This window comes from Carlito syrichta, unplaced genomic scaffold (genome assembly GCF_000164805.1).
Source record: "Carlito syrichta isolate Samal-C Ts95f unplaced genomic scaffold, Tarsius_syrichta-2.0.1 Scaffold169692, whole genome shotgun sequence".
NCBI classification, from domain to species: Eukaryota; Metazoa; Chordata; class Mammalia; order Primates; family Tarsiidae; genus Carlito; species Carlito syrichta.
The window spans coordinates 29,592-43,735 of NW_007113788.1; the positions used below are offsets into that span (position 1 = coordinate 29,592).

At 57.9% G+C, this 14,144-nt stretch overlaps 1 protein-coding gene across 1 annotated transcript in view; it reads right to left on the reverse strand.

Annotated features, from left to right (window-relative positions):
- The window catches only part of PKD1 (polycystin 1, transient receptor potential channel interacting), a gene marked incomplete at its 3' end in the record, with an annotated part of 55,797 nt that overhangs the window by 29,585 nt on the left and 12,068 nt on the right, over window positions 1-14,144 (reverse strand). Inside the window, 3 exon segments of the mRNA XM_021709257.1 lie at window positions 194-363; window positions 636-707; window positions 841-912. Of these exon segments, the coding sequence (XP_021564932.1) occupies window positions 194-363; window positions 636-707; window positions 841-912 (314 nt within the window).

Consider the following 14,144-nt stretch of genomic DNA (forward strand, 5'->3'; position numbering starts at 1 on the left):
ACCTGATTCCCAACGGCCCACCACACTCAGAGCCCACCTGCTTCCCAGCCCAAGCCCCTCCCCAGAGAGACCCTTCTGATCCTGCCCACCACTCTGTCCCTGCCCCACGTGGGGCTCTTCCCCAGCCCCATTTGCCTTCCTACCAGGCTAGGGCCCTGCTTGGCCCAGGTCCTGCCTACCCACCCACACTCACCGCAGCTGCCATCCAGCAGGGTGATGTCCAGCAGGGGCTGGCCGGCCAGAGGCCCGGGCCCGGCACACGTGGTTGCCTCAGGTCGTACTACATGCACCTGCTGCTCCTCCACCCAGCGTGGCAGCCACGCCAGGCCACAGTCGCACTCGAACGGGTTCCCGTTCAGGTTTCTACAGGGCAGGGACAGGTGTGGGGACCAGGCCTGGCCTGAGGGAAGGGTCTGTACTGTCCCCCCATTCCCTCCCGGGACAGCCAGGGCCTGGGCACAGCCTCCCCGTCCCCTGCTGAGCCCCTTGGTCCTACAGGGCCTCCAAGTAGGCCAGCAAACTACCCCAAGAATCTGGTCACAAACATGGGAGGGGACACAGAAACTAGGGCAGGAGAGGCACTTGGAGGAACCCGGGATCCAGGCACTGACACCCACCAAAACAACACAACTTACATTTCACTTAAATTAAATAAATTAGCAAATATTCCTTCTTCTAACGTAGAAATCTTGTTGTTGCTTATGTCCCTGGAAGAAAGAGGCATTAGGCAAGGTCACACGGAATGGAATAATGGAATCGTGGTAGGTAGCCGCCTCCTGCCACCCTGGGCGATCCCACCATGCTGGCAGGGAGCACGCAACCGGGCTGGGGAACACTCACAGCTCTGCTAGCACCGAAAGGTTTGCCAGGAACTCGACGTCCAGCACCCGGAGCAGGTTGTGGGAGATATCTCTGAGGAGCCAGTGGCCATGGGTCAGGGCTGGAGCCCCAGCAGGGCCTGAGCCATCCCTAGCCCACAGCAGAAGCCTTCAAGCACCCCAAGCTCTGGCCTCCCACCCTCTTCACTCTCTACTCCCAGAAGCCTTTCTGATGGAGGATCCAAATAAACACTTATCTGGGGAAACCAAGGCAGAAGAGAGCTGGGGCCTCTCAGCACTCTGCACCCCCTCAGAACAGTGCTGAGCGCCACGCAGCACAGCCACGTGGACCTGCTGACTCCAGGACCTGGACGAGCACAGGTCCCCCCATCCCCTAGCCCAGCACCAAGGCTCCCCCACCCATCTCCTTCCCCCGTCCCCCCAGCACCAAGGCTCCCCCACCCATCCCCAGCCTCCACTCATCCCGACAAAGCCAAGGACACCCCCATATCCTGCTCTGAGCTCAACAGGGAGGCCCAAGAGCTGACTGCAGCCACCCTCCAGGTGGGGTCAGAAGGCACCAGACTCCTGGCTGGTGGGAGAGTGGGGGCAGGAGGAACCTCAGCGTGTTCCCAAGACACAGTGAAGACATGACGGTCAGAGAGATGGGGAGGAGGGCCCTGGTGGGTGGCCCCATACCAACCCGATAAAGCCCGGCCGCATCAGCAACACAGCACTCAGGACTCGCCCTCATGGAAGCAAGGACCGTGCTGTGTCACGCTGTGCCCCACACAGGAGTGGGGAAAGAAGGAAGGACTACAGAGGGCAGGGAGCTCAGGAAGACTGAACAGGAAGACTCTGATACTTCAAGAATCCCCACAAGGCCGGGCGCAGTGGCTCGTGTTTATAATCCCAGCACTTTGGGAGGTTGAAATGAGAGGATTGCCTGAGTCCACGGGTTCGAGACCAGCCTGGGCAACTTGGGAGACCTCATTTCTACAAAATAAAAAATTTTAGAAAATGGTGGTGCGTGCCTCTAGTCCCAGCTACTTGGAAGGCTGAGGCAGAAGGATTGCCTGAACCCAGTGGCCGTGAGCATGCCACTGCACTCCAGCCTGAGTGACAGAGTGAGACTCCAACTCAAAAAACAATAGAATCCCTGCAATGAAAGGCACCAGCCCAAGGGGCACTCACTACCTCTCAAAGCACCAGCCAGAGGTCAGAAGGACAGAGACAAGGGCCCAACTCCATCTAGGATGCACACCGTCCACATTGGTGTCGTAAATAAATCAGAAAACAAACTGCACACTGGGAAAAGCTGGAGCAGTAGAGGTGACAGACCAAAGGTTAGCAATGCCCTTGCTCATGCACCACCAGGAAACCCCAGAGAGAAAACCTACTCAAATGAAGAAAACAGGGCTACAAACAAAAACAATCAATCAAAAGGACAACTGGCCACAGACACGGAGAACATTCCATTTCAGTAGCAACTGGAGACACACCAACAGCAACACGAGGCGTCCGCGCCTTCCCTCCACCACAGCTGTCCAAGCTGGGAACCGAGTCCTCGTGCTGGCGGTAAGGCGGGGCCCCAGAGACACACAGCTCTGCCCAACAACCCACTGCAAGCCCCACTGCCCCTGCCTAGCTCCTGGCCCCACACACTCCTGCCAGGAATCCTTCGTCCCCTCCTGCACTGTCCTGCAGATCTGTATACCACCCCTGGGGCACAGGACATCATGCTCACTTCACACCACCGAGCCTTCCTAGCAGTGACCACCCAGCAAACAAGCCCCAGGCTGGGGGTTGCCCTACTTTTCCCCAGCCTCCATGAGTCCAGGCATCCCGCCTTGGGTGCCTTTGATCTTGCCCCTCCCATCTGAGCGCCCACAGCAGCTGCCTGTCCACACACAGCAAGGTGCTCGAGCCGGAGGGCTGCCTACAGGCTGCCTGAGGGGACTGGGCCCAGGGCAGGGGCTTCAGAGAGGGAGAGGCCAAGAAGGGGACCAAGAGCCAGCCTGGCTGAGGTGGCCAGGACAACAAGGCCTCAGTGACTGGAGTGGGGCACTCCCACAAGCTAGGCGTCCAGACAGTCACAGAATGCCCATTCCTTCCGGAGGTGGATGCAGCTCCCTCCCCAGGGTTCCAGGAGACCCTATGCCCACAGCACGGGGCTCCAGAACTCCAGGAAGGGAAAGGTTTTGGGGTCAGGGAACACAGGAAGGAACCCTCTGGCAGGTTTATCTCTGTGCTCCCAATAGAGCCCAGCCTCTCCCCTGACCCCTCTAAACACTAAGATAAGGACATGTCTCTCCTGGCATAGGCCTGCCTCTTCCCACTGCACTAAGGGTGCTCAGGCCCAAGTTGGCTGCAGGGTAGGTGGAACAGGATGGCGGATGGGAGACCAGGGAAGCCATTCACCCAGAGGGGGGAGACAGTAAGACTCCTACCTACTAGTCAGGCACAGTGCCCAAGAGAAGCAATGCTTTCATGAGGAACTCCAGTTAGACTTAAGTAGGGACTTCCCAGTGGCTGCGGTGACTGTGGCAGCAGAACCTATGCTTTGAGGAGCAGCAGCCCTGGAGAATAGGGGGCTGATAGAGACCAAGAGTGAGTGCAGGACCCTGGGGTGGGGACACAGCTGTGAAAACCTGACTGTAGAGAGCAGAGCATGGGAGCACCTGAGGTGCTAGAGAGGAATCCTGGGGCCTCCCTGTCAAGTTACAGGAGGAAGGAAAGTAAAAAAATTCCCAAGATGCTTGGCCACACCCTATCTTCTGGAAAATCCATTAAGAGTGGCAACTGCTGGAGTCTGAGAAACCAGGCCAGGGAGGAGTGGAGCCATCGGCCTCAAGGTCCCAGGGCCAGCCACATGGGCCCGTATCTCACCACCCTACTGAGGACCTGGCCTAATAGCGCCATCGAGGCTCCTTCAACTGAGCAGGCAGACCCACCCATCACAGGTGCCAGCCATGGGCTGACTGCACCAGGCTCCGCCCACTTGGTTCCAGCTTCACCTGGGCCCACAGCCCACCACAGTCCTCAGGGACCCATCAGCCAAGCTCCAGTGGCCCAGAGCGTGGAACCAAACCGGGCTTGGACAAGAACCAGGTGCTGTTCCCAGGTACCCAAGGTATGAGGCATCTGCCTGGGGCAGGGCATGGTGGACATGGGCCTCGGGGTAAAGGGACAGCACCAGGTCACTATGGAGTCCTCACCCCGTCCCGTTCCCCACAACCTAAGTTTTCCATGTCTCCATCTGCTTTTGCCATCACCATCTGGGGAAATGCCAAGGCCCGGCCAGGCAGGCTCGCCAGCCCGCCCCTTGGGCTTCCTCTATAACCCCCTCCAGTCTTCCAGGTGATGTCACTGCTGCCGCCTGATACTCCACCCCCATGCTTGGGTTCCCTGCACGGATGGGGGTCACAGTAGGCCCAGGAAGCAGGACTCCTAGGGCTCATGGGTCCTAGCAGGAGCACAGAAACACAGCCCCAAGGTTGGCCTGGCAGTGGCGGCCCTTGCGCCTCTCACCCCATGGCAGGGGAGCAGGCTGGAGCACTGGAGAGGTCCAGGGCTATGTGAAGCGAGGGGACTAACCTGGGGACCACATACCCCAGAGAACAGACAGACCCACAGCAGCATGATACGCATGTAACCTGCCTCAGGCTAGAGGCCACCTCCCCAGTCTGTGTAGCATTGGTGTGGCCCCAGGGTCTGAGACAGGGGTGGAGAGCCCAGGTCTGGCTGGTGCCTCTGCTATTCCCCCTCTTGCTGTGAGATAGGCAAGTGTGCTGGACAGGGTGAAGTCACCCACTGCGCCCACTCACCTGGGCCTTCCCTCCCCTCCATGAATGGAGCCCAGAAGTCACTGGGGAGCCCACCTGGCCCCTGCACTGGTCTTGACTCCTCCTATTTTCCACATCAGATGCTCAAGGGAGGGGAAACCTCCCCTCCTACCTGTGGGGTACACCCGACCTGATAAGCCAGGCCTCAGCCTCCCCAGGAGTGCACCCACAGGCTTGGGCACCCCTTGGGGCTCAGGTACCTACGAGCCGGGCTCTTCACCTGGCTCCTATTTTCCTAACAAAAGGCAAGGAGTGGGGAGCTCCCACCCTCCCCCAGGGCTCTGCCCACAGTTCGCATGGAGGGTGAGTGACACCACAAGGCAGAGGAGCAAGGTAGTCTTGGAGGGCTCTCCTGGGCAGGAAGAGCCGGGCTGGAGCATGTACTGTGATGGGGGGGGTGAGGAGCCAAGGAGAGCATCACTGGGCGTGGGCCGCTTGAGGTCCATCACAGCTGGAGCAGAAGGAACAGAGGCCCAGCAGCCTCACTTTCCCCTCTTCTGATAGGACTGGTCCTGGTACCCGCTCCCCATCCAGATGCCAGTGGGGTCTGGGGGCCGGTGCAGCCCCCAAGGAAACATCTGCACATTCCAGACGCGTGTGGTCAGTGGCGTGGGTGAGCGCCAGGCCCAACACCCCCGCCCCACTGGCTGTGGCGCTGGAAACAGGGCAGGGGGCCCGGCTTGGAGGAGCCACCCGCAGGGGTTATGTAACCACTCCTCCCGGCCAGCACCTCCTCCCTCTCTGGCAGAACAGGACAGTTCGGCAGCCGGGGAGGCCCTGTCACCCCGAGTCCTCATCACAAGTCAGCCTGTCCTCTGCTAGGACACAGGTTCCCCTTGGCACCAAGGGGACACCCAGACACACCCTTTTCCAGAACAGGCCCCAGGGTGGGGGAGTGGTGTCGCCTATGTCAGCGCCTCCTCACCAAGGCTCCTTCCAGCACCCATGGGCCTTTCTTCCAGAGCCAACTAGAGCCCCGTGACCTCATCCGTTTTCTCTCCCTTTGCTCTCCAGTCCCTTCTATTTATGGCGTGTGAGGCTGGCTTCCAGGGCCGGAAATGATGATGTTTAAGTTAACTAATTCGAGCTTGGGAGAGTGAGTGGATTAGAAGGAAAACACACCAAGCAGCCATGGGGTGGACACAGGGGCCTCCTGGCCCCGCCCACGCTTTCCAGGGCAGGGGCAGGGAGGCGCCACGCCAGGGCCCTGCAAGAGTCCAGTCTCAGCCTCCAGGACAGAGGGAAGGCCACCAGGGCCGTGGCAGAAGGCCCCAGGGCGGCAGGGCCAGCAAGAGCACCATCTCACAGGACACTCTGGATGTCAGTTTGTCCTTACAGAGCTGTGCATCACAGACACCAAGTCCTCCCACCACTGAACTGCCACCAGAAAAGATGCTGGGGAGACATGGCTGCCTCGGGTCTTCTTGGGGCCCACAGACAGAGGCAGGGATGGAGACTCAGGCCTCAAAGCCTGAAGGAAGATGAGGAAGTGAGGGTGTCGGGGGCAAGACAGCAAGACCCAGCCCAGCCCCAAAGAGGGCCATCTGAGACCAGCCACTCAGAAGGTGGGAAGGAGGGACAGCATGCATCCCTCTGCAGCTGGGCTCTAGCCCACTCTCCAGGACACGCTGTGCATGCAGCTGGGAGCCAGGCGCTGTGTCCCCACTCGGGTCCCTCCACACTGTCTCAGCCCAGCCAAGGAGACCAAGCACTGCACCAGACCCATCCTCACCAGCCCCATCCCCCAAGGAGAAGACTGAGGCTCTGGGGGCTGCCCTCCTCACCCACACTACCCCCAGACACCTCCACAGGTGGCCGGCGGGGTCCAGGAGAAAGGTGGGCAGGGCGGGCAGGGGTGGTCACCTGCCCCCCACCTGGTAGGGGCAGAAGTGTGAGTCCGGCCTGACGCCCGGGCTCTGAAGCACAGGGCACAGCTCAGAACTCCCGAATCCCTCCAGTCCGGGGCAGTGACAGCCCCTCAGGTTGAAAGCCCTACCCTGAGTCCTGGGCTCATCCTGGGCCTCGACCAGGCAGTAAAGTTGGCTTCTGCCCCTGCCTGGGAACAAATCCCTTCCCAAAGTGGCCTCCTGGGACCCAGCCTCAGAGCATGGGGGCCACTTAAGGCAGGGACTCCACACTACCCACCTCAGCCCCCAGATGCAGCCCCTCTGCTGGCATGGGAGCCTGGGCACCATGAGGCCCCTAGGCGAAGACAGCCGCCAAGCCACGGAGAACGAGGTGTTCTGGGAAAGGATGTGAGCTGCATTTTCCAGCTGCATCTCATTCTGCAGGGAGACTGCGGTGCACACTCTGCTGGCCCCCGCTGCAGACGTGCCCACCCCTGCCAGCTGGAGCTGTACAGGCAGCAGAGTGCAGCCAGGCCCACCCCGAGTGCCTGAGCCCAGTAGCTGCCACCCGCCACCCCAGACGGCAGTGGCACATGGGATGTTTCCATTCCAGAGTGCTGGGCAGGCTGGGCTGTCTAGGCTCTGCTGCTGGCACTGGCTCCACAGGGCTCAGAAGGGAAAATGCGTGTTCCATCCCAAATGCCTCCCCTGTTGAAACTGAATCCCAGCCAGAGTCTCCCCAGGAGCCGGGTCTCCCACTTCCCCACCCACCAGGCAGAAGCCCCCCAGGGTTGTGGAACAGAGGCCACCACAGCAGAACTACCCACATCCTAGGGGAGTCTGGGAGGGGCTGGCAGAGGCGGGACCCATATCTGGCAGCGGCGCCCAGCAAGTTGTCACAAAATGGTGGCCTGCGTGCCCATGGCCAAGCAGAGCACAGGAAAAGGCAGGAAAGGCTCCCGCAGGAAGCTCCCATGGAGATGCTGGTCTCAAGCCTTTGGAGGGAAAAAACCACAGGAAGAGCTGTAGAAAACAAGGCAGGACGCTGAGGCTCACAGCTGCTTGGCACAACCTTCCCAAAACACTTCCAAGGCTCACAACGCCCACCAACAGTGCGCAGAGGTGAGGGTGGCAACAGGGTCGATACACATCACAGGTGAGGCACAGAGCAGAACTTGGGATGCACACCCCCTCAGGTCAAGGAACAAGGTGAAAAAGAGGGTGCCGTGTACACAGCCCAATGTCACAGCGTCACACCCGAACGCATCAAGAAAACATGACACAAAACTGAGATGAAAAGAGGGAATGTGCCAGAACTCATGAATCCCCATCACATGGTCCTGTGTTGTAGGCACCAAGGCTGGGTGCTGAAGGGTACATAGGAGTCCGCCAGCTTGGACTGCTCAGCGCTCTTCCTGCCTGCCAGTGTCTAGTCACTGGCCAGCACCCAGCTCTGGGTGCCTCTCCCTCTCAGGCTTCTGTGTTCTGCTGGGTCTACAGCAGGGCAGGTCTCACAGGTTAGAGCTCAAAAACAAGGGAACACACCCCCCAGGACCGCCTGAGAGGACAGAGGGCGCCACTTCAACGACAGTTACTAGCAGGGCTACCAGTGACTGAGACCTGTCACTGCCCCACTGCCCCACAGCCCCACAGCCCCCTACGATGCATCTGGTCACGGAACCCATTTTACAGGAGAGGAAACTGAGGCGCAGAGAGGCTGAGCACCTCAGCCAAGGTCGCAGAGAAGCGGGTCTAGCCCCAGGGCCCGAATTCCCTACTTCTGGTTCCCAAACCTCCCTCTGAAGCTTAGCATGAGTGGGAAGAGGGAAGAACACGGCGAGAGTCCGCTCCAGGGAGGAGGTGGGAAGGACTGGAGGCACCGAGCAGCATGCATGAGCATGAGTCCCTCAGCACATCCTTTCGACATGCCCAACCCTCACTCAGGGACGCCCCAGGGCACTGGCGCTGTACTTCAGGCCCCAAGTGTGGCTCCAGGGCTCAGCCCGAGGGTGCTGATGAAATCACCTCTGCCACCAGCTGTGTGACCCCAGGAAGTGACTCAACCTCTGGGACCAAGAGTGATTCCAACCCTAAAGCACCCTGGTGAAGCCCCTGAGTGTTAAAGGACACAGGGTTTGGGGCTCGGCATGAGGCCACCACGAGCGGGGGCGGGGAGGCAGGAGCACAGCACCCTGGGCACTGTCTGCAGTGGCTTTCTAAATTCAGATGTAATCCAACACCACACTTTCACACTTTTAAAGTCCACAATTCAGTGGGTCTTAGTATGGTCCAAGGCTGCTCAACCACTGATTCAGAATACTCTCACCACCCCAGAAAGAAGCGCCGCAATCCTTGGTCACCGTAGCCAGCCCCCACCCCACCCCTGCTGTAGGCAGCCACCCATCTACATTGTCTCTATGGCTCTGCCCATTCTGGACATTTCATCTCAGTGGGGCCAAACAACATGTGCCCTTCGTGTCTGGCTGCTCTCACAGAAAACCATGTCTTCAAAGTTCACCTTGGTTGTAGCCGGTGTTAGTGCTTCAAGCCTTTGGAGTCTGGGTCTTACTTTGTTGCCCAGGCTAGAATGCAGTGGCACAGTAACAGATCACTACAGCCTCAAGGGTTCAAGCAATCCTCCCTTCCCAGTCTCTCAAGCAGCTACTGCTGCATGCCACCACACCTGGCTCATTTTAACATTTTGTTTATAGAGACAAAATCTTGACAAAAAGCTAAGTCTCACCCTCCTGGCCTCAAGCAATCCTCCCATCTCAGCATCCCAAAGTGCTGGGATTACAAGCATCGGCCAACATGCCTGGCCTTCAACCCTTTTCATGGGTGAGGAATATCCCGGGGTCTAGAAAAATCACATTGGGTTTTTCTCTGCTTATCCTCTGATGGACACTTGGGTTGTTTCCGCTTTCAGCTACTGTGAACAACACTGCAATAAACATTGTATACAAGTCTCTGTGTGACATATATTTTATTTTATTTATTTATTTAATTTTTTTTTTTTGAGTTGGAGTCTCACTCTGTTGCCCAGACTGGAGTGCAGTGGTGCTGCCGGCCACTGCAGCCTCGACCTGCTGGGCTCCTTCGATCCTTCCGCCTCAACCTTCCAAGTAGCTGGAACTACAGGCACGCACTACCACGCCCGGCTAATTGTTGATTTATTGTAGAGATGAGGTCTCGCCAAGTTGCCCAGGTGGGTCTCGAACCCACAGGCTCAGGCAATTCACTCACCTCAGCCTCCCAAAGGCGCAGGATTACAGGCTGAGCCACCGAGCCCGGCTGACATATATTTTAATTCCGGAAAGAAAGCACCCAGGAGGAGCACCTCTGGGTCATGAGGAGACTGCGTTGAACTGCTGGAGCATCCCCAAGACAGCTCTCCACAGCATCCCCCCTCCGCATCCTACCTGTGATGAACATGGGGCCCGACTTCGCCAACACTTGATACCCCCATTTGTTTGACTGCAGTCCCCTGCGGGAGTGAGGTGGCATCGCATTGTGCTTTTGATCTGTGTTCCCCTAGAGACTGGCAGAATCTTTTCATGTGCTGCTAGCCTTTTGTGTGTCTTTCAAGAAGTGTCTGTTCAGATTTCTTGCTAATTTATTAATGGGTCATTTGTCCTTTTCTACTGAGTCATGCGTATCCTCTCTCTGTCATGGATCCGAGTGCCGTTCAGAGGTGACAGGGGCTTCTGTCTCCAAGCTGCCCTTGCAGCACTGTGCTCAGCTGCTCCAAGAGCCATGCCTGCAGGTCTCGGGTACTTCAGGCATGCAGGGCCCATCTGGCCTCATCCCTAAGTGTCCAGAGTCCACAATGCTTCCCATTCTGCCCCCTGCAGGTGCAAATGAGCATGGACTTCTTGTCCACATCATGCCCATCATGCCCACACAATTGGCAAATTTGCACCCAACATCTAGTTAGGAAACGAACATCACCCACACAAGCACTAGCACATGAGAGCCAGGAGAGCCGGTGGGTACCAAGTCCTCCCAACACCTCTGCACAGCAGCCAGGGTTCTTTCCAGAAGATGCCGGCCATGATGCTTCTCTCCTAGGCCTTTTAATGCCACCTCCACCTGCTCTCCCAATAAAGCATTGCCTCTCACCCTCCAGGGACTCTGTGGGACCGTGGCCTTTGTGGGAACACTTGCAACTTGGGCAGCCTCCTGCGCAGGCTTTAAGTCTTAGTTTCAATGTCCCCTGCACTGGGGTCCTTCCTGGCCAGCCCCACCAAAGTAGCCCCTTCCCCACCATCTATATCTCTGTCTCCATAGGCTGCATGCACCTGTCGGCTTAACACAAACTCCCTGTGATAACTGAGCCCCAGAAGGGTCAGGCCTGAGCCTGGCTGGGGTCTTGAGATCCCTGGCACAGGGCTAGGCACACAGTAGCCAGGATCTTTGTCCAGTGAGGGTTCCTGGATACTCCCAGCTGGAAAAGACTGCCTCAGACCTCAGTGACAATCCCTAGTACGGGATCCCTGAACCCATGATTGTAAACAGGAGCTTGGGGACCCTCCACTGCCAGGCCAGTCCCCTGCCAAGCCCAGGTCTGCTCCAGGATGCCAGCCTTCCTGGGACACCCATCCTGGGCATAGACACAGGGGGCTGAAACTCCTCCTCTAGCCTCCTCATACTCTATCATTTAAGTGGGAAAAGATCAAGGCCTCCCTTTTTTTTTTTTTTTGAGTCAGGGTCTCACTTTGTCACCCAGACTGGAGAGCAGTGGCATGATCACCGTTCACCACAGCTTCGACCTCCTAGGCTCAGGCAATCCTTCTGCCTCAGCCTCCCAAAGTGCTGGGACTACAAGCATGCACCACCATGCCCAGCTAAGGTTTTTTTTTTTTAATTTTTGTAGAGCTAAGTTCTCACTATGTTGCCCAGTCTGGTCTTAAACTCCTGGGCTCAAGCGATCTTCCCATCTTGGCTTCCCAAAGTGCTGGAATTACAGGCATAAGTCACCGTACCCGGCCAAAGGCCCCAAGGTTTTAAATCAATGAACCATGAAATAAAAAATAAAAATAAAAGACAAAAAAGTAAATCGGTGAACCAAGCACCTAGCGAGCCCCTGGTATGTGCCCATGAGACAACAGCAGGCTCAGGTGAACCCCGCCAAGGTTAGCAGCAGGCAGCACCAAGAAGCAGCTTCCAATGCACCAGTCCTGCGCCGATCAATAGCCACTCCAGCATGCCATCCAGGAAGACACTCTGAGAGATGACAGGCATTCTCTCTCGTAGCCATGGGTACGAGTGGCCCTGGAGCACTTGAAATCTGGCTCTCACAGCACACAGCTCCAGATCCGACCACCAATTTGCTGGAAGTACATCATAGGACACACTCAACAGCACCACAGAGGTGACACCAGAGACACTGTCAGTCACCCAGGGCCATTGGGGCTGAGGTCTTCAAACTGCACAAGGAAAAAAAGGGATGGGGGAAGCACGGAGATGTCAGCAGAGATTTCTAAGACACAGATTGCTGGCCGAGGGCAATGGTGTTTACAACTAGCTGAGCACACCCAGTGGCAGAGTCCTCCGGTCCTTCTCTGCTCCCACTGCTTCACTTGAGTAGCCTCAAAATCACACATGTAATTTTTTTAAAAAAGGCATCAACCAACTGCACTATGTGAAGCTTATTTGATTCCTAGTTCAAAGTACTAACAAAACTTGATGACCAAAAATAGTGGCACTGCGGAGTTATTCGTTGCTTTAGGTGTGTAGTGGTTTTGTGACACACTCTCACAAGCTTTCAGATGGAAGAGCAGGAAGGTCCGAATTTGGTTCAAAGCATGGGTAGGGAGAGAGGAGGGAGGGCTTGGGATGGTGGTCCACAGGACAGCACATCGCCCAGACCACGCCTCTGCATGGCGAGCTTCCAGAAACACAGAGCAACACATTCTACCAGTAAGTCATCTTCTTCAAGCCACCATCTCCCGGCAGCATCATTTAACCCAGGAAAGACTGTGGCCTCAGAAGCCCAGGCCACCCTGCCGCCTGGGGCTGCTATCCCGCCACAGAGAGGCTGCCGGTAACACCCAGATGGCAACACTCTCGGGTCCTAAACACCTGCCGGGAGGCTGTGGTCTGCATTCTTGGACTCTCCCAGCTCAGCTCCTCTCCCTTGGAGAAGACCCACCCATCTCCCTGAGGAGTTTGCAGGGTGGACAGCAGAAAAGCTGGGCAGCCCACAGAGCACAGAGGGCAGCCTGGGAGGCCCTGACCTCAGTCCCTAAGGCTTCAGTTTCCCACAGGATCCCCTCTGCTCTACGCTCCAGAGACAGCCTCAGGGCAGACAGAGGGCATGACGTCTCCTTATTCCTCACTCACCTGCCCACACGAAGTCACCCTGGTGTCCCGTCACACGCTGTAAGGGGCCAGCTGCTCTGGGAGCCCTGCCAGCCCAGGCTGGGGCAGGCCACCAACTCCCAAGAGCGCCCTCCTCCAAAATCCCGGACCACAGCCTAAGGGGACACTCACAGGCTGGGGTGCCGCTGCCTGCCTGGGAGCCTCCTAGATTCCATGCCCAGCTCACTCACCAGGATCATTTCTTCCCTCGTGAGAGGCCAACACTAGGGTCAGCACCAGCAGGAACCCACAGGAGCCAGGCCTGACTACCAGGTGACCAGCCCAGCTGACAGAGATACCCTCTGCCACAGCCTTGAGAAACCATGGGTGGGGTGGATCTGATGTAATTCTGTGGGTGCTGCTAGCAGGTGGGGGGAGGGAGATTATCACAGGGACAGCCGTGCCACCCCCTTCGGTGGTTAGAGAGCATGATGACAGGACCCAGTGGGCCCATGGCTCCCATCTGGTCCTGGAGAAACTTCCTCCCCCACTCTCAAGACCACCCAGGCCCCAAGGACACAGGCCTCCCCAGGAATCCGTGTCCTGGTTTGATACTGTGGATGAGCTGCATCGCCTCTTCAAGCCTCAGTTTTCTCAACTGTGAAATGGGGATCCTGTGCCTAAGCCTCAGAGGATCAGGGAAAGGGTTAAGTATGACTATCCAAGGGCCTGGCTCAAGGCTGCCAGTTGTTTTAACTTCCAGAATGCAAACCTGACACTGTTTCAAACCCTCGGATGCCCCTGTAGGCTAGCCACCCTGCCTGCTGTTCTCAGGACAGCCTTGGAAACCCAGAGCCACGCACCTGAGGCCCTCCCTCGTGATCGCAGTCCACCGGGAGCACACCTCCTGCCCTGCCCTGACCCGACCCCCTCGCACTTCCGAGTCCAGGCTCCAGGTCTTTGCTCACACAGGCCCCTCTTCTTTCTCTAGACCCATCTCCTCGCCCCCTTTTAAGGATCAGGCCTCCTCTTACACGACCATCAAGTCCTCATCCAGACACCTCGGAGAAGCCTTCCCCTGCCACTCCTGACAGCGACAGCCTGTCCCCGGGGACCCTCCGCCGCATCCTAACGCGCCTCCCGCGAGCGCGTTGGTCTTCCCGGCCGACCGCGCCCGCCCACCTGCCCCGCACGCCCGCCTCGCCCGCGCTGCCGAACCCCACCGGGCGGGACGTCAGCTTTCCCCCAAACCGGGACTCTTCGCTTCCCTCTGGGCCGCGCCCGCCGCCGCTCCAAGTTTCCTTATTTAGCCGGGCCCACATCCCCACGCTGGA